This window comes from Mixophyes fleayi, chromosome 1, assembly GCF_038048845.1.
Source record: "Mixophyes fleayi isolate aMixFle1 chromosome 1, aMixFle1.hap1, whole genome shotgun sequence".
Classification (NCBI taxonomy): Eukaryota; Metazoa; Chordata; class Amphibia; order Anura; family Limnodynastidae; genus Mixophyes; species Mixophyes fleayi.
In genome coordinates this window covers 432,773,477-432,794,702 of record NC_134402.1, presented here as the reverse complement: position 1 = coordinate 432,794,702, position 21,226 = coordinate 432,773,477, and the positions used below count along the sequence as shown (strand labels likewise).

General features: G+C 41.9%; 1 protein-coding gene across 1 annotated transcript; it reads left to right on the top strand.

Annotated features, from left to right (window-relative positions):
- The first annotated feature begins 68 nt into the window (after positions 1-68).
- On the top strand, positions 69-13,047 carry SKP2 (S-phase kinase associated protein 2). Its single transcript, XM_075193734.1, has 10 exons — positions 69-141; positions 2,914-3,170; positions 3,266-3,377; positions 5,119-5,262; positions 7,666-7,800; positions 8,812-8,910; positions 9,741-9,868; positions 10,012-10,063; positions 11,141-11,248; positions 11,395-13,047. The coding sequence occupies exons 1-10, from the start codon at positions 134-136 to the stop codon at positions 11,603-11,605; spliced, it is 1,254 nt and encodes a 417-aa protein (XP_075049835.1). The 5' UTR covers positions 69-133; the 3' UTR covers positions 11,606-13,047.
- The last annotated feature ends 8,179 nt before the right edge of the window (positions 13,048-21,226 follow it).

Here is a 21,226-nt window from a genome sequence, read left to right as displayed (position 1 = left end):
TAAGGGTGACGTTTGCAAATGAACTGTAGCAGGCGACGCATGCGCAGTCAGCACCGGTGACGTCATCGCGCCGGGACGTGCTGAGAGGAGGACGCGGGAAGTTCGTAAAGGGAGAACATCGACCGCGCAGATCATGCACAGGTAACAACACCGGGACTACCGGGGAGACGTGGTGTTGTGGGGGGCGGTCACATAACTGTGTATATTGTGTGTTATACTAACGGGAGGGCTGGTCATGCTGGGACTTCTGGTGCCTCTAGCTGTGAAGCCCTTCTCTCATCCCGCTCTACATTGTATGTATCAGCCGTGTGTGGACTACAACTCCCAGCGTTCCAAGCGCTTCTCCACACATCCATGTGTATGTCCCATGGTGCCGGCCCGGCGCTGTACCTACCACTGGGAGATGGTCAGTGTAACTTACTGACAAGATGAGCGGGGAGGTGGTATAATGTACTTCATGGAGAGTAAACTGCACTTCTCAGGCCCGGCCAAGCTGTAGCTCTCTAGGTGTTCTAAAACTACAAGTCCCAGCATGCCAAGCCAGCTAAAGGCTGGTTATCCACTGGCAAAGCATGCTGGGGCTTGTAGTTTCCCAACACCTGGAGAGATACAGCATTCTTATCATAGGGCGGTGTATAGTTATGAAGTGATGGACTTCTTGTGGAAAATCATTTGCTTTGAGTTCTTCATATTGTGGGAGCACAAAAGTGATTCTAGATTGGAGTCTACTTACTGAGCACTGACCTTAATGAGCATTGACATCTGTTTATCAGCATTTTGCTGCTTTGTCCAAATGGAATTGTAGTGTAGGAATTAAATGTATTTCAAAGTCTTCTCATCATTCATCCAACATATTAATCACTATTTGCCTATGAACCTTAAACCAGAAAACTGTTTCAATTATGAGCTCTGTATTCTACAGGAAATGGTTGCACTTAAGAAAAATATTCATATTAAGCTGTTTGTTAAGGCCACACGGCTGTGGAGTTGAGGTAAAAATATTGACAATTAGAAAAATGCTATATTCAAAGAAAATTATTTTTTTTCTTCTGACCAAGTATTGCGGTGGTAGATATAGGGCCACAATAATACTTGTTTAATAGTCTAACGCATGCTTTGTGAAACCCTGTGGATCTTGGCTCTATTCTTGATATATATACCTCATATTAAACTCATTGTTATTTAAATATGCCACAAAGTTTTCTATCACCATTCAATACTGACTAAATCCTCAATATAGTGCAGTCCTAGCTTCAGGTTTGTAACAAAAAGATTCACCTAACAAGAAAAATATTGCTTGACTTATGGTCTTAAAATAAGTTTTGCCAATGACGGGGCTGCAGGGGTCTCCATCAAAATTCCAGTCAGCTGTAGCTATCATTCCCTATCGAAAATAAAAACTTCTTTGTAAAACAACATCTAAGCATTTAACAAAACTAACATTCATTATTACCCATGGCTCTTCTTTTGTTACATAAAAACAACAACATTGATAGAAGCAAAAGAAAATGCCTCCTGCCATTCAAAACATTAATGCTCTTAGGTCTTTTCTGTTTTGTATATAAGATGATGATAATTTAACTAGAGAGCATAAAGAAATGCTACAGGATAGCACATTTACATTGGTAATTTCTCTAAGCTGACCTATGTTTCCTTTGACTGATAATGATAGTCCTTCTGACATTGTGTGGGAGGACACTAGGAATTGTCTGTTTTGTGAAGGCCCAATAGTAGGGGAGAGCCAGCTTGGATCTCCTCCGCCATTAAAACTTAGATCCAAGTAATGCTGGATCAAAAGGAGCGGGGGAGATGCAGCCCCCCCAAAAAATCAACCAGAAAATGCTTTAAGTAAAGACAATGTTACATTTACTCTTATGGAAAAATGTTAATGGTGCTAAAAGCTGTAATTTATTCCAACAGCTTGAGCAGCTTGGAAAAGTGATTAGTGTTATGTTTGCTGTCCATAAAGTTGGAATAGTTATTATTGTAAACCACATGTGAATCTATATACTAGCGAAAAGGAAAACTTGCCACTTTTTGGAAATTTCATTATTGTGTCATACTTAGCACTGAACAAAAGGCAAAAAGCCAGCAAGTTGAACATTTTATAATTATTAGGGTATTGGTGTTGGGGCTCTGATTCCTCTCTGCCTGAGTGTATTTACATTCACCGTACAGCACTGTGGATGGATGGAATTATTTCACTGATAAAAGGAGTTTCAGCACAAACTTGACCTTTTTTCAAGTGCTGGAATCCCCATAAACATTCTTTTTAAACATTCTTTTTCTAATTAGGATTCATTCAGCACCTGCAAAGGTCAGGCTGTACAGGCACTGCATGAACCATAAAGGTGAATGAATGTCCTTGGTTACATCTGCGAGAACTTAATTTCTGCTTCACTGTGTATGGCAGCTGCCAAATTACAATCATGGGACAAGAACAAATGTCTTCTTAACCTGCAATGGCTGTCAGATTCCCTTGCTCAATCACTCCAATTATGCTGCTTCCTTTAGAACTACAGATACTAAATTCTTCTAAGGGCTCATCCAAAGAGCTTTCCCTTGAAGACATTTCCCCAATTGTGTCCAAAGACAAGTCTATCCATATTTATATATAGTTGTTAGATTTAATCTTCCCTTTCCACCAGGTATCAGAAGAGAAAGTTCGTACCTGAGCCCCTCCAACGACTTTTTGTCCTGTTGCAGGTGGGCTGGAAAATTTTGGAATGGATACCCTCACATTGGGTCATTTAAGTTGTATAGTGCTTTCACAGTATGTCATATCATATAGAGATGCTGATGCTTTTGGGAAGCAGGAAGGACTGCGCTCTTCTCAGCGACTTAAACATGCTTTGTGATGCACTCTCACAGGAAAAGGAGTCTGTCTGTAACGTAACTTGTGTTAATCTGTAGGAGACATCTACAAGAGATTCCTGCTTCAAGCAGGAATACCCTGAACCTCAGCTGGTCATGGGACATGAAAAAGAGCTCAGACCTGCTGTGTGGTATGGGGGTGACACCTATGGAGAAAGATCCACAGGACACAGAAAACACACCTCAGGACCAGATTGTAAAGATGACCCCACCTCAGAAACGGCAGAAAAAGAAAGAGAAGGAGGACCTATTTATTATCGCCAGACGTCCCAGGACCGGCAGAACCTGTCCACCAGGTACACGTTGTCTAGCATAGCATCTTCCACACTGTGTATTGGTTGTTGTCACGTTCTATGAACATTTTATCACCTATATAATTTTTCCCTCATAGGAGTATCCTGGGATTCGCTGCCAGATGAGTTACTCCTGAGCTTATTTTCCTACATGCGCCTTACTGACCTTTTGAGAATATCGCGGGTTTGTAAACGGTGGAGCAGACTAACGTGAGTGCTTAATACAAGAGGATGAGAAGATAGTAGTATAGATATATCTATTATACAGAAACACGCTATTCACAACGTCCCGAAAAACAGACACTGAAAAAAGGCAATGATGATAATGTTATATACACACACACATAATCACCTAATACTCCTCCTGTCACTGCGAGGAGCACTGCTGGGTAATGTAATGACTAGAGGAATGCGAGGGACAGTGTGGGGATCCCATACATGTGCTGCACATTTGTTGCCATTATAATTTAGCAATACAGTGGACTTTGCATATTTATTATAGAAAAAAAGTGATTGATTTCAGAAGTACTTATGGGAAGCGCTAATCTTGCTAACTGCTTTCTCAACGACAAAAAGGACCAAGACACAGGTGGTTTGTAGCAGCAATTTAAAGCGCTCCTACAAATAGCTGAGTTTTTAGCTCTTTCTAATCAATAGTATAATATAGACACAATGGCAGTAACAGCATATTCTGTATTATCTGCAGAGGTGTTTTAGTGGCGATTGTACATTTTGGTACATTAGCAAAACAAAACTAGATAACTTATTCATGACTTTGTTTGCCTATAGCTAAACATATTCCGGTATGTCTAAAAGGGGCTTACTTGGCCATGTCACTCATAGTTTGTGACCCTCTGCCTGCCTCTTGCTTTAATTTAAATGAGGCTCCAACATTTTCAACTTGTACATATTTATTTATCTGCCTTGCATGTCCCTGTTCTATGTATGTCCTGTTTTCCTACTGTATGGTGCTGCAAGGTTATAAGATTTAGTAAATTCTGCTAATCTAAATTAAACCATAGTTGTGAAAAATACAATTATAAGCGTATAATTGAGAAAGGAACATGTCATTATTATAATTATTATGCAATACAAACAATATACCTCCATAACTAGTGCAGCCCTAGTAATATCTATCTAATGTGACAATGTAGCGCCTAAATCCATGAGAGATAAAGGAATTGTAAAACAGATTTTATTTTAAAGAACCAGTAAACTGTCAATGAATATATTTGTCCCACCCCTGTGTACTCTCTCTCTCCATTCATCAGCTTTCCCAATGCAAAATAATAGGTAGTAGGGAAAGATTAATCATTGTTGGTTTATATATTATATGTGAATGTGTTATCTGTTTGTGTGTATGTATTATGTAATTGTATACATTGTATGTATCTTTACAATTGAGCGTTTGCCCTTTTGGCATGTCTTCATGCTGTACATCTCTTAACAGACCCGCATATATAGTCCGAGCAGGGGGATTGGGAGACTCTGGTTTGCGCTAAATACCCTGTAGGGTTTCTCAACTCTGGTCATCAAGTACCCACGTCTGAGTATGTTCTCTCCGGGATCCGGTGGGATAATTAATAACCCTGTCAAATAGATAAAATCACGTGTGCATGATGCAGAAAAGTCCTGAACATATGACTTGCTGGAGTTTACTTCAGGACTGGAGTTGTGAAACACTGATCATCTGTATAATTATTATTCTTCTATTGGTGACTGGGACTGCTTTTATAGCTTCATTTCATGTTGATTTGTTTACCATACTTTTACTGTAGTTGTGTTGGTCATCTTGTCTAAGCAGACATGAAAGACTCTTCAATGGGAAATTGAAACCTTTATTTCTAGGGATTCCATGGTTCTTGCTCATACAACTTGCATAACCTTTAATCTACTTGTGCTTGTGTTTATTTTTATTCACTGTATGAATAAAATATCTTCCTCCCCATAGGTGTGATGAATCTCTTTGGCACAGCCTGGATCTGACTGCCAGATATTTGACAGACGGAATCATCGGAAGCTTGCTGCCCCGCGGTGTTGTTGTCTTGCGCTGCCCCAGGTCTTCCATTGGCGAACCGCTGTTTAAAGCTATTAGGTGAGAAACCGCAACAAATCCTGTGTAACAAAAAAACAGTTGGGGATATTTAACCCTTATTTAGCCAGACATTATATTGAAATATTAATTATCTGTTTATTACAGCTTCTTTTGACTGTAAAGTTGCCTGTACAGGGTCAGTCCCAGTCGCTGGTTGACCGGATATATGTAAAACATTGGTAGTACAAATTGTGTCCAGGTCTCACACAGGACAGGTGGCCCATCTGACTCAGCTGCAGGGAACTTCCTTATTGTGGTCTTGCAAGGACTCCCCTTAGTAGGCAGATATGCGTGGCCCTCGGTGGTCTCTTCACCTGAAAGTAATTCTATCTATGGCAGGGTTAGGGAGTGATGGAGGTGTACAGCAGGGAGTGATGGAGGTGTACAGCAGGGAGTGATGGAGGTGGACAGCAGGGAGTGATGGAGGTGGACAGCAGGGAGTGATGGAGGTGGACAGCAGGGAGTGATGGAGGTGGACAGCAGGGAGTGATGGAGGTGGACAGCAGGGAGTGATGGAGGTGGACAGCAGGGAGTGATGGAGGTGGACAGCAGGGAGTGATGGAGGTGGACAGCAGGGAGTGATGGAGGTGGACAGCAGGGAGTGATGGAGGTGGACAGCAGGGAGTGATGGAGGTGGACAGCAGGGAGTGATGGAGGTGGACAGCAGGGAGTGATGGAGGTGGACAGCAGGGAGTGATGGAGGTGGACAGCAGGGAGTGATGGAGGTGGACAGCAGGGAGTGATGGAGGTGGACAGCAGGGAGTGATGGAGGTGGACAGCAGGGAGTGAAGGAGGTGGACAGCAGGGAGTGAAGGAGGTGGACAGCAGGGAGTGAAGGAGGTGGACAGCAGGGAGTGAAGGAGGTGGACAGCAGGGAGTGAAGGAGGTGGACAGCAGGGAGTGAAGGAGGTGGACAGCAGGGAGTGAAGGAGGTGGACAGCAGGGAGTGAAGGAGGTGGACAGCAGGGAGTGAAGGAGGTGGACAGCAGGGAGTGAAGGAGGTGGACAGCAGGGAGTGAAGGAGGTGGACAGCAGGGAGTGAAGGAGGTGGACAGCAGGGAGTGAAGGAGGTGGACGGCAGGGAGTGATGGAGGTGGACGGCAGGGAGTGATGGAGGTGGACGGCAGGGAGTGAAGGAGGTGGACGGCAGGGAGTGAAGGAGGTGGACGGCAGGGAGTGAAGGAGGTGGACGGCAGGGAGTGAAGGAGGTGGACGGCAGGGAGTGATGGAGGTGGACGGCAGGGAGTGATGGAGGTGGACGGCAGGGAGTGATGGAGGTGGACGGCAGGGAGTGATGGAGGTGGACGGCAGGGAGTGATGGAGGTGGACGGCAGGGAGTGATGGAGGTGGACGGCAGGGAGTGATGGAGGTGGACGGCAGGGAGTGATGGAGGTGGACGGCAGGGAGTGATGGAGGTGGACGGCAGGGAGTGATGGAGGTGGACGGCAGGGAGTGATGGAGGTGGACGGCAGGGAGTGAAGGAGGTGGACGGCAGGGAGTGAAGGAGGTGGACGGCAGGGAGTGAAGGAGGTGGACGGCAGGGAGTGAAGGAGGTGGACGGCAGGGAGTGAAGGAGGTGGACGGCAGGGAGTGAAGGAGGTGGACGGCAGGGAGTGAAGGAGGTGGACGGCAGGGAGTGATGGAGGTGGACGGCAGGCAGTGATGGAGGTGGACGGCAGGCAGTGATGGAGGTGGACGGCAGGCAGTGATGGAGGTGGACGGCAGGCAGTGATGGAGGTGGACGGCAGGCAGTGATGGAGGTGGACGGCAGGCAGTGAAGGAGGTGGACGGCAGGCAGTGAAGGAGGTGGACGGCAGGCAGTGATGGAGGTGGACGGCAGGGAGTGATGGAGGTGGACGGCAGGCAGTGATGGAGGTGGACGGCAGGCAGTGATGGAGGTGGACGGCAGGCAGTGATGGAGGTGGACAGCAGGCAGTGATGGAGGTGGACAGCAGGCAGTGATGGAGGTGGACAGCAGGCAGTGAAGGAGGTGGACAGCAGGCAGTGAAGGAGGTGGACAGCAGGCAGTGATGGAGGTGGACAGCAGGCAGTGATGGAGGTGGACAGCAGGGAGTGATGGAGGTGGACAGCAGGGAGTGATGGAGGTGGACAGCAGGGATTAATGGAGTTGCACCCTAGGAAATTACCACTCAACCATAGCAGAAAGTCCTCTCTGGAAAGACAGCAAGAACAATGATGGTACTTTAAACTGGCTGTTTTCACGTCTGTTTACAGTAGTATTTCTGTACATCTGTATATATAAATGTATTAAGTGGTCTATTCGATAAATCATGCAGGAAAAGTTTTCCGTTAAGGCTGCCAGTTTTTTGTTGCCGGATTTCTTACCACTTTATGCAGCATTGGAAAAATTTAATGTAACGCTGTTTATTATGTCTCCTGTAGGCCTCTACGTCTCCAACATGCAGACTTTTCCAATTGTACAGTAACGACAGACGTTCTGCGGAGCATCATCTCTCTCTGCCATAGGCTGCACAATCTGAGCCTGGAAGGCATGGAGCTTACTGATGACATCTTATGGTAAGAGACCGCACTGCCATCAACGCATAGAACATATTTGTAATAACACCTACTAGGTACATATACAGTGGTTCTTGAAACATTAAGAAAACTGACATTTTGCATAACTTGACACAGTATAAGACCTTTAGCTGGCTACATATATCATCATCATTTATTTATATAGCGCGACACTAATTCCTCAGCGCTGTACAGAGAACTCACTCACATCAGTCCCTGTCCCATTTGGACTTACAGTCTAAATTCCCTAACATACAGAGACTAGGGTCAAATTGTTAGCAGCCAGTTAACCTACCGGTATGTTTTTTGGAGTGTGGGAGGAAACCAACGCAAACATGGGGAGAACATACAAACTCCTCACAGATAAGGCCATAAGTGCTGTAAGGCAGAAGTGCTAACCACCGAGCCACCGTGCTGCCTATATATGTGTGTATAGTAATTACTGGTAATAACTTTTATGGCTGTGATTTACTAGCTCTGAATTGATTAAACCTTCTCAGATGGATTATACCTTTTTATTGCATACAGTAGAATAATGCCAGCAATAAGTGCTTGTAAAACACATCATCATATGTTTAATAGGCATACGTCACACTAAGGTATTTATTCCTACAAAAATACCCAAAACGCTTTGGATTACTTTATAAATTCCGCATAAGTGTTTTTTCTTTTCTTTTTTTGTGTTATCGTCCCAACTTTTGTATTATTTACAATATGCCAGTTGTGTGTTTTTACTATTGCTGGCTGGGAGCAGACATATTTGGAACCACAGGGTAGAATCACCAAAGCATTTTGGTGGACAGTAAGAGGAGAAACTTGTGGTGATGGTATTTTGAAATGACTTTATACAATGTTGGAACTGATGTTGGTAGATTTCCTTCTTTTACAAGACATTACATATATAGCATTATAATCCAGATACCTCCAAGTTTGAGTGGAATTTACAATTTTTCCCAAAAGTTGAAGCCAGATGTAGAATTCATTGATGACAATGACCTTTTCTCTCTCCAGCGCCATTGCTCAGAATTCCGATCTACTACGATTAAACCTTGGTGGCTGCTCCGGGTTCTCTGCAGAATCGCTCAGACAGATGTTGAAGAGTTGCACCGAGTAAGACAAATCTCGCTCTTTATAGCTCACACACAGGATGTGCTGACAACATTCACCATGTAGTTAAGGAATCTGCATCCTTACCTGGGGGGAGGCTGGAGAGCACTGCTACAGCTAATCCTGGCTGGCTCGCTATCCGGAATAAAAAAATTATGAGACTCATTTTAACTGTCCCTGTTTTCAAATTATTACTGATCATGCAATGTTCAGACATTACACATAGCTCAGCTGCCTGCAAGCCAACTAAGTTTCATGATAATGTGCTATCAAATATAGAATCTTACAGTAGGGAGAAACATGGAAACTCCGGTCTACAGACCCGTGGAATCATGTTCATGTAGGCTGGTACTAGCTGCACACCACTCTAATTGTCAGCTTGGCACGTAAAAATAAACTTATGGGAGGAGGGTGTCATTCATACTAACTAGAGAACCAATTTAGGGCCACTCAACCCCAAAATACCCTAAACTGCATGCTCTTTATTTGGATGGTAAGGGGAAGCTTCTTTCCCACTTCCCTTTCTGTGCTTCCTATTACGATGATTGATAATCATGTGAGCATTGCACTTTGTAGCACTAAATGTATAATAAATGCCCATTTAACACGCATCAATATAAGAGCAAACAGCTCAGCTGCTTTATTTTTGCAGCATCAAGTATTTCATTGCGTATGACTGCTTGTTTATTATAGGGATCGGTTATCCCTATTTTAATAGTAATGGAAGCTGTGGCAGAATGTGCGCCTAGTAAGCACTTGTATGTTCACATCCTTACACTGAGAATGTTAATTTTGTCTTTTTGTTACTGATTTTTCTCTGTATAAATTGTCAGGCTGGAAGAGTTGAACCTGTCCTGGTGTGACTTCACCGTGGACCACGTGAAGATTGCAGTGGATAACTTCCCCAGAACTTTAATCCAGCTGAATATCAGTGGATACCGGCAGAACCTGGATATAGCTGGTATATATAATGTATTTGTTCTTCTAGGAAACCATTGACAGCAGTCATGTCTATAGAAATGCTTATTATGTTGTAGTCTGTTAATAGGACATTGTGCTTACATATAAAGCACCGCAATCTAAACCATCTTATTTGTATTGTAGATGTGGAGTCTATAGTACAACGCTGTCCTGATCTTACAAGTTTAGATCTGAGGTAAGAAGCACAATGTTATAAAGTGAAGTTTAGCCCAGTGTATGGCTGTTTAATGGCGATGCAAAATATTCCTATATGAAATACAAATATTCACAAGGCTCAGTTCATTAGGAACCAGTGAGAATAATTAGGCACAATATTGCTGCCTCCTTGTGTCTAAGTAACGTACAATTTAAAATACCGCTTTGAGCTGTCTTTATAATTTAGTGCTTTATAATGTGTTTGCACTTTATAAAAGAAGTGGCACCTGCCCCTGTAGCTATGTAAGAGGTTCTTTAAACTTTTTGTCAGTCGGCACTCTGTTGGTTCTCAATATGTTCCTGTACCTCCTTGAGATATATGTTCAGATTTTTATATCGGGAAAGCATAACTTTATTGCAAGATACTTTTACACATATTTATTAAACCGTAAACACAGACTCCATTCTCAAAGACGATTTTGCTGTCGCTGTTTGGTTTTTTTTTTTGTAAGAAATAACCACACACATCATTACTTAGGCTGTTTCTGTCCTTTATATTTATGTCCAGAAGTGATGACAATCCCATGTCACATAGGTAGGTGATTGCCCAGATATTTGAATAAAAATAAGCAGGATTCAAGTACAAATACTAAATATTCTGACCCTTCCATGTGGACTATTCCCCTGTAAGGTCAAGTGAAGGTGAAACAACCATAAGACGTATATAATATAAAGAGCATATGGTTCCTTTATACTTCCTTTGTGGGTGAGGTTTGATTATTACCAACTGCAACATTCAGGGGAGAAGATACTGCAGTGAATAAGTAATAGAACCAACCAATAGTAATACACATAGTGATAGACAGCCACAAATCAGTACTAACCATAAGTGATATGTAATGTACTTGTTGTGTTCATGTCTCTGCTCCTATTATCGCTGCTGTCACTCACACATAATGGATACATACAAAGGCGCAGGGTTGCGCCAGATTACAAGCTGTCCCAGGTTTTGTTTGCGATGGGTAAATCTGGGCCAACGATTCAGTCTTAGAATAGCGATAAAGAAATATGAATCTGTTTTCGGGGGATCTGTCTAATGAAGTCTGTCTCTCCACAGCGACAGTGTGATGCTGACCTCCGACTGCTTGTCCATGTTGCACCTGCTCCTCCGTCTCCAGCATATCGGACTCAGTCGCTGCTATCAGATTTCTCCTGCATCTCTGCTGTAAGAGCTTTATTTAATATATATGTATTCTGTGCATTTCACAAATGCATTATCGGCTTATTTGTGCAGTACGGCAATTAATTGTTTAGTTTCCGTATGTCTGTGTTAGAGTTTGTGTCGCTGACGAAGATCTTCTCTCTTTCTAGCGAGCTGGGAAAACACATGCCCCTGAAAACGCTCAGTGTGTTCGGTATAGTGACAGACAGCTCATTACAACTGTTGAAAGAATCGCTCCCTCACATTAAGATAAACTGTTCTTACTTCAGTACCGTCGCCAGGCCCAGCACGGGCACCAGGAAGAACAGGGACATTTGGGGCATGAAATGCAAGTTGTCACTAAAGGACGTGGACTCTTAGGAAGAGAAATCGCTGCTATAGAAATCCAGAAACTTGAATTATTTTATGACCACAACAAACTGCCTGTTACCTGTGATTTACTATACGTTTCTTAGCCAAACAATAATGATTAAGGAACCACTAAGGAGAAGCTTTTATGTAGCGCTGATGTGCAATACTGCACAATATGAAATGTATTACTATGTTTGATCCTGTGTTTGGTCTGTGTTGCATTACACAATAAGCTCGCTGTAGATACATGAGTAAGATGTGTCACTTGGTGCTGTCGCAGTTTCAGAAGCTAATAGATTTTATACCTGGTTTTATGTCCATCATGAAAGCTACAGGAACATTTATTTTATATTCCAGAATATCAGTTACTGTTGCATATTGGTGAGCATCCTCTGGTCCTGTCATTTACGTTTATTTGTGTGTGTATATATTAGGATTTAACATGAAAGTTTTTCCTTTATTCTTTTACCTACCTTAGGCGAGATGCTGATATTGGTAAAATATTTAGGCTACAGCAGTGGATCCCGAACTTTCTCAGTTTGAGGCACCCTTAGGCTCTCCATAATTCTTTCAAGACACCCCTAAGCCAAAATAATTACCAAGCAGTCCCCCGGCCTTGCTTACCACTGGCCCTGGCTGTAGCACCCCTGTGAGATCACCAGTTTGGGAACTGCTGGGCTACAGGTTAGATCCTGTTTGGTTGTTTTGCAACCAGGGGGAGCCAAAGTGGACTTTATTAACAATCACTTCTCTCCTGTTCGCGTAGAACTATTGTAAAGAATATATACTGTATTAGCAGAGTAAGTGTAACACTGCCTTTGTGATCAAATCTATGTATGTACCGAACGTCTTAATGTCATTCTGAACAAAGAAATTAGTCCTTGAGATTGAAACCTCTGATGGGTTCACATCATCATTTTGACATTAATTGGTGGAGAAAATAATGCTATAATCTACAGAAACTCTGGATCTCTGCATGAACAATATATTGTTCACAGTCCCTTCTTGGTTCCACCGGTTTTCCTTAGTCTCAGGTGATATTATATACTGCACATTGTGGATGATGGGACTACACAGGTTCTTATTTGTTAGCGGGTTTTTTTTTTTTTAATATATTTTATTTCTGGGACTAACACATTCTAATCATGACATTTGATCTTTACACGTGTAATTATTCTTTCACAATCATCACCTTTTTCTTTGCTTACCTGTTAGTTTTCTTTTTGTTAGAAATTATTGCATTATTTTTGTCTGCTTTTCTGCCAGAAAAGAATAGATTACTGCTTTAAACGATTTGCAATTTGGTGTAACTTTATTTTAAACTATGTTTGAGAGAGAGATGATTGGATTCCAGATGACGTGATGTGTTGGGGAAGGAAATATGTTTATCGACTGAGTTTAAAGCATTAATGTATCCATTAAATGAAGGCAAAAGATCTTGTTTTTACCAAGTTGTTGTATCTTCCATATTGGGCTTAATGAGACAGGAGGGGTAGGCTTAAGTGTCACTGGCAGTGTGGTAGAGGCCAACCGAGGTATGAGGCATTTATTCGATCATCAGCAACATACATCCGCTAATGAGAGTCTAGCGGGAATGTAACTGCTGCTTTATAATCCTGCAAAAAGAAACTAAATGTTCATGTGCAATGTGTATTAGAGGCTTCTCATGTGCCAATATTGTGTGGTCAATGAGTAGCTGTAGCTTTGTTTAATGTAAGTCCCCTGTTATGAAACAAATAGCCTGGAGTCCTGCAGAAAATGTTACTAGGAAACTTAAAACATGTAGCAGTATTCTACATTACTTAAATACTTGATTATGTACAGCGGGTGAAATAAGTATTGAACACATCAACATTTTTCTCAGTAGATATATATATTTAATGTGGCTATTGTAATGAAATTTACACCAGATGTCAGCAGCAACCCTTGCAATACACATATGCAAGGAAATCAAATCATAGATGTCCATAATTTAAGTTTTGTGTAATAATGTGAAATGACACAGGGAAAAAGTATTGAACACATGAAGAAAGGGAGGTGCAAAAAGGCATGGAAAGCCAAGGCACCAGGTGGAATCTGTCAGTAATTAGAAAGCAATCCTGCCACCTGGTTCAGCTACAACTGATGGCCTTTAAAAAGGTGTCTCATTACGAAGGTGTCACACAAGAAACATCTGATGATGGGTAAAAGCAAAGAGCTCTCTTAAAACCTTTGCTACCTTATTGTTGCAAAACATACTGATGGCACTGGTTACAGAAGGATCTCTAAACTGCTGAATGTTCCAGTGAGCAGCACTGTTGGGGCCATAATTCAGACGTAGAAAGAACATAATTTCACCATAAACCGACCACGACGGGTGGCCCTCGCAAGATTTCACTTGTGGAGAGCGTCAGAAAGACCTGGAATTAGCAGGTACAATTGTATCAAAGAAAACAATAAGTTATGCACCCTCACCACGCAAGAGTCCTTTGCTAAAGAAAAAACATGTTGAAGCTCATTTAAAGTTTGCTGCACAACATTTGGACAAGCCTGTGAAATACTGGGAGAATATAGTGTGGTCAGATGAGAGCAAAATGTAACTCTTTGGATGCCATAATACATATCATGTTTGGAGGAGAAATGGTAATACGCATCACCCCAAAAACACCATACCAACAGTGAAGTTTGGAGGTGGGAACATCATGGTGTGGGGCTGTTTTTCTGCACACGGTACTGGCATACTGCATATAACTGAAGGAAGGATGAATGGAAAAATGTACTGAGACATCCTTGCTAAAAAAAAAAAAAAATCTGCCATCTACCAGGATGCTGAAGATGAAACGAGGGTGGACATTTCAGCAAGACAATGATCCCAAACACACAGCCAAAGGACACTCTCAATTGGTTTCAGAGAGAAAATAAAGCTGCTAGAATGGCTCAGCCAAACACCTGACTTGAATCCAATTGAAAATCTATGGAAATAACTAAAGATCAGAGTTCATAGAAGTCGTCCACAGAACCTTCAAGATTTGAAGACTATTTGCGTTGAAGAATGGGGCAAAATCACACTTGAGCAATGTATGCGACTAGTTTCTCCATAGAGGAGGCTTCTTGAAGCTGTCATTATCAACAAAGGCTTTTGTACAAAGTATTAAATACATTTCAGGAAGCGTGTGCAATACTTTTTCCCTGTATCATTTCACATTATTACACAAAACTTAAATTATGGACATATCTGGTTTGATTTCCTTGCTTGTGTGGATTGCAAGGGTTGTTGCTGACATTTGGTGTAAATTTCATTACAATAGCCACATTAAATATGTTTACTGAGGAAAAATATTGATGTGTTCAACACTTATTTCACCCGCTGTATATGCATTTGTGGGTGGTTCTTTTTTTTTCTGTGAAGAACACAATTACATATTTAGTACTATAGTCTTCCAACAACAACAAAAACAATCCAGAATTTAAGTCAATAATTGTATCAAATGAGTAGTAAAACGTTAAACGCACAACTCAACCTAAGTGCTAAGTGGCTTTAAAGAAAAAAAAAAAAAAAAACTTTTTTTTTTTATTTCTTCCCAATGACTGGTATATAAGGAGGGCACCAAGATAATAGCTAGTGATATGGTAGAGAGCAAGGCAGTGACATTAGATGGTGAACTTATTAAAAACACTGTGGCCTCTAAGCTGTGCAATATAGACGCAATAAAAAAAAATCTGTCAGTCTATTGTGCAACGTTGCACTTAAACTGGATTCTCAATGGACTATTGGGGGGAGGGGGATGGGGTGTGCTTAATTGGTCGAAGGGGGGAGGGAGTGGCAATATTGTCATACAAGGTAGTGAATAAGATAACTCCAGAATCATTGCCACCCCTCAATAAATTGGGCACAAACAATCATATAAAATAAACCGTACATATAATATTTTATTGCATCTAGTCTCCAGGAACTCTATTGTTGGATATGACCAGTTCATGTTTCCCTGGGCTATAAATATCAGGTTACACACACGTGAAATCCCTTTGTCATCCAACAACATGACTAAAACTAAAGAGCTGGCAACTCAAATAAGACAAAAGGTTGTGGACCTACACAAATTAAGAAATGGATATATACAACAAAAAAAAATTAGTCAGTTGAAATTACCATTAAGCCCAATCGGTGATAATGAAAAGGCAAGGACCAGTTGAGCATACTGCCCACATGTACAGGATGGTAAGAGGCAAAGACGACCCCAAAGATCTGTTTAGTTGAATCTTGGGGTTTTAAAATGTCAAAATCCACTGTCGGACGCCTCCTCCGTGGCCAGAAGCTTTTTGGAAGACTTCCACGTAAGAAGCCTTTTCTTAACACAATGCAGCCCCTAAACTTTGCAGAATGTCATTGGAGCTACAAAGGTAACTTTGTCATGTGCTCAGATGAGAGAACACGTGATCTTTTTGGCCAGGCACACCAATGTCACGTTTGGAGAAGAAAGGGGAACTGCATACAAAGAAAAGCACCCGATACCCACTGTGAAATGTGGTGGATCATTCACGCTTTGGGGCTGTTTTGCTGCTCGTGGTACAGGGGCTCGTGTCACTATAACAGGCCATAATCTGTCTACCTCAGCCAGCAGGCTGAAACTTGGCTGTGGGTGGACCTTTCAGTAAGATAATGGCCTCAAACACTAGAACATCAAAATGTTTGTGGGAACACGAAATTCAAAATACAAAGTTTTTAGAAGTTTTACAATGGCCCTCGGTCTCCAGATTTTTAACCCAATAGGAAACTTATGGTTCCAAAAGACAGTGGAAATACAAAAACTATGCAGCTGACCACTTTCTTTACGCCCGACCAATCGCTCATGGCTTGTGTGGTTTGTTTCATATATTGATTTTAGCTCATTTCCATGAAGAGTGCCAATAATTCTGGAGTTACAAAATAACTACAATGCAGCTATGGAAAACAATTTGACATGCCGACGTGGGTGCTTTGTGTATACATGTGCACTGCATACCCCTGTTCCCTGCAGTCACCATAGAATTCTCAAGGAAGGCGCTGGATATGTGTTACCAGTAGTCCACTCCCAATCATCACCCATCCAAGGAACGTCCAGGTGCTTCATATTGTGAACTGTTCTTAGTAATACTCTTCTCAGTACTCCTTTCAGAGCCTGAAGAAGGGAAGAAAGATAATAAAGTTCAGCATCAGGGTGGATCCTGTGACAAATTACACCTGTGGATTATGAAGGGGTCTTTTGTGCAACATGTAATAGAAAAACTATAAGAACACTTTAAAGTTAATATCTTGTATTATGCACTTAGATCATGTGTTCTTAACCTGGGGTCTGTGAACGCAGATGGGGGAACAAAATGTACAACTTTATTTTCACTAACCTCTAAAATTTAGTATTTCCTTCCATTTTGAATATAGTCAGCAATCCACAGTAGTATGAGCAGCACTTGTGACTGTCACCAATCGAAATCACAGACGGTGTGGGTGGGAGACAAGAAAGGGTCCAATGGCTTCAACAGACTGCCAAACAGGTCCATGGCACACCCCAAAAAAAAGGGTCCACACATCCCTCTTTCAGGTTCAAAATAATAATATATATTCCTGGGCACTAGGTAAGTGAAGGCATTTTTTCATAAGGTAATGGGATCAGTTGGAAAAACCGCCAGTCTGACCTGAAAAGCCTAGAATGTATGCTCATTCTAAGTATAATTTTGCTTCCTCTCGTCAACATTTTAAGGGTGGGTGGGGCTACAAACTTGAAAGAGAACATTTGACAATGTGGTGCTATTGCCTCCAAACAAGTGATTCAGGCTTACACATTGGAGACCAGGTCAAAAAGCTTTTTAATGACTATCGCTTGGCTCAGCCTTCATTGGTTCAGTGGGCAGCAGAATCACAGATTATACAAAAATCTGAACGCATTCTGTTCAAGATGAGTCGGTTCTGGACATTGTTAGGAGAGGATACAAAATAAAAATTTAATAATGTCCGCAAGAAGAACTAATTTGTCAAATCCAGAACCCCCTGAGCTCCAGTGGAATTGGAAGTGTTATGCATCAGTCTACAAACATGGAAGGAAGAGAGAAGGGAGCAAGCTTTTAAACAAATCTTTTTCTGGTCAGAAACTCTTTGTCCTGGCAGCATCCAGAAGGACCTTCACCAAGCTATTAAATACACTTACAGCAAAACTAAAGAAGCAGGGAGTCACTCTTTGGCCTTGTGTGGACGAAATCCTAGTGATGGGGAACAAAAACCCAAGTAACATCTTTTTCTGCAGACACACGGCTGGTTTATAAACCAGTCCACTCGTGCCAACCCCAAATAAAATTCCCGGTGGTCTAGATCAATACTATGACGAACAATGTGTCTCTAACTAAAGAAAGATGCATCAAGATCCAGTCCTTGGCCTGTCAGCTACCGATTCAACAAATTCCAATACGAATGGGTCTCTGCCTTCTAGGAATGTTCTTCTCCACCATCGGCATCCTTCCTTGGGCAAGTTGGCACATGCAAAACCTTCAGTTCAGTGCAATTACAAAACAAACCTCTCTGGATCAAGTCATCTGATTAAAAAGAACCACTAGGAAGTCCCTCAACTGGTGGCGAACCAAAACTAAAGAATGAGAAGTCTCCCATTCTGATTCCAGAAGATACATTTAAATATTTTGGAAATGAGAGCAGACTAGAAGGCAATTCAACATATTCATATTCTCTTACAAGACAAAAATCTCAGGATATTCTCAGACAAGACGAATGTAGACTTCTTAAGTCGTCAAGGAGGCAGCAACACCATGATGGCAGAAGTAACAAAAGTCATGTCCCGAGCAAAGGACTATCTGACTCCACGTTGCTGGCATGCAAAATGTAATCGCCAATTATCTCAGCCTAGAGCTGTGGCGTGTAGCATTCAATCACTGACATTCTTCTTACAAACGTCCCTTTCTTTACTTCTCACCATCAGCATTAGAAGCATATGTGAGGTCTTGTACAGATTTAAGTTTCCTAGTATATGAACAATTATAACAGACATAATGGGACAATTATAACAGACATAATGGGTCTTTTGACCTTTTAATCAAGTTTTCTTGTAGGCACTTTGAAATCCTCTGAAATGTTTATCTATAAAAGCTATTTATCCAAACTTGAAGAGCTTTAGTAGATAAGTAAAAATGTAGGATACCTTTAAGTTTGAGATGGGCCTGAAGGATATTTGTGAAGGTCCTTGGATAGAGAAGCCAAGACTAAAGGGAGTACTCTGTACTGCACCCTTCTGCTTATGCACCAGATTTGAAAATGATCTCCTCAGAATCAAACATCATCTTCCAAACGCAGACCTGGTTCTTCCTTATTTAAATGCAAGTTCTCAATAATTGCATTGGTCGGAGACTCAGCATCTTCTAAATTGAACTCATAGATAATGGGAATTTATTGTAGCCTCTTCCGCCTTCAAAACATATTGCACATCCTCCAAGGGATCACAGTCTGTTCTGTCTGCTTGGCGACTTATTCCTGGTAGAGTCTTCAGGAATCTATTCCTTCAAGACAGACACAAATATTTGGCTTTGTCTCAATGGACTAAACAAAAGATATTTTGTTCATTCCATGAAGGTGAAAAGTTAATTTGAGACAGGGGAGAGTGACATCAAATTTGTACAATACTGGCAAAACATTTTGTCTGCAAGCACTCTTGTCTAGACCATCTGCGATGGTCATCATCCTCCTTTTGCCTTGAGAAGTAAAAGTGAGATAAGAATAACAAGTCACATGATGATACATTGCCTGCAGTCTTAAAAGAAGTACGGGTAATCCCAGTTCTGAATTTGGAGACTGCTCTAAGTCACACTACTGGTTTAAAGTGCTCTTATATACACACATTATATGTTATCTTCAATATTACCTCTTACGTCAGTATCAAACTAGAACAGTGTTGGCTAACCTGTGACACTCCAGGTGTTGTGAAACTACAAATCCCAGCATGCTTTGCCAATATATAGTAGCTTATTTCTGGAAGGGTATGCTGGGACTTGTAGTTTCACAACACCTGGAGTGTCACAGGTTAGCCAACACTGAACTAGAACGTCAATGGCTCAAGGGTAGCGAGGATAAAAGGCACTCTAAATCCAGAAAGGAAAACCAAACTTTTAAACTTACTACTCCATGTTCTCAGTCTGCCACCAAAGGGCGCTTAGATATTAAAAAGTGATTTTGTATGTGCTACTTTCCTAAGACAGCATCTGCCCCTTGTTGTAGACATACAGCAACAGCCATCTCAATAACCAGCTGTTTTATGTCAGAACACATACTGGGCTTCGGCAAACAGAGGCCGGCTGAGCCTCTGCCGGAAGGACTTCGTAATGAGCCTCATATCATTCAATGTGCCAAAATTACTAGAATAAATTTTAAATGACATCGCACTGTAATTTCCACTTAGGTAGCCCATTGCCAGGTTAGAGGTCTACAAAAAATAATTTCTTCTGGAGCAGCAACTCCTTGGCAACTTTATTTTCACAGTGATCGGGATAATACTATTTTTTCTTCTATTGTTACCGACTGATATTCCCGCTGGAGACGGAGTAAAAGCTAATGACATGGAAAACAATCTTCTGAGAAGCCATATCAGAGCCTCATGAAACGGGCCAATTATAGGAGCACCAAGGCGTCTTGGCCATAGTATGTTTATGCAAAATGGGGGGCACTAAAGCAACATGGACACTTTGTTAATGCTGTGGCTTCACTATTAGGGAATCACTGGCAGAAATTCTGCTATTTTAATTACAAAATTATGAAAAACCTAAAAGACTAAACCAATGTGTTCTTAGTAGGCACTATTAAAAAAAAGCCCCCGAGATATCCGGCCAGAGGGGGCATAGAGGGAAGGATAGCAGGCTAGACAAGCTTTTAGTGCCTTTACTCCCACAGCACCATCTATATCCCATGGTCGGCAGTGTACCCCAACTGTCTGTGCAAGAGAAACACCAATCAATCATCATCAGCACCATTTATTTATATAGCGCCACTGATTCCGCAGCAATGTACAGAGAACTCATTCACATCAGTCCCTGCCCCATTGGAGCTTACAGTCTAAATTCCCTAACACACACACACACACACACACACACACACACAGAGACACACACACACACACAGAGACACACACACACACAGAGACACACACACACACACACAGAGACTAGGGTGCATTGTGATAGCAGCCAATTAACCTACCAGTATGTCTTTGGAGTGTGGGAGGAAACCCACGCAAACACGGGGAGAACATGCAAACTCCACACAGATAAGGCTATGGTCGGGAATTGAACTCATGACCCCAGTGCTGTGAGGCAGAAGCACTAACCACTGAGCCACCGTGCTGCCCCAATGTAAAATCACTTAGAGTTAGACATTGCGTTAGATTTAGCACCGTTTTTCTACCCAAAAAAAAAAAAAATCACTGCTACCTGGTGATGGTAGAAAACACCGTCTCAGTTCAGATCTGGTAACTGAGGCCAGTGCCATGCTTATCAAACCACTGGCCAACCGCACATGCCCTGTGGCTGTGCAGCATCAACCCAAAACACAGCCTTCCAATCGGGAAGAGATGCTGCAGCATTGGGTGAAGATGACCATTAAGACCGATTAGAATGCACCTTTGC

Excerpts from the sequence above, each read along its gene's own strand:
- SKP2 (XM_075193734.1), top strand. Across the intron at positions 9,869-10,011 it reads GCAGAACCTGGATATAGCTG|ATGTGGAGTCTATAGTACAA; the intron begins GTATATATAATG and ends TTTGTATTGTAG. Across the intron at positions 11,249-11,394 it reads ATTTCTCCTGCATCTCTGCT|CGAGCTGGGAAAACACATGC; the intron begins GTAAGAGCTTTA and ends CTCTCTTTCTAG.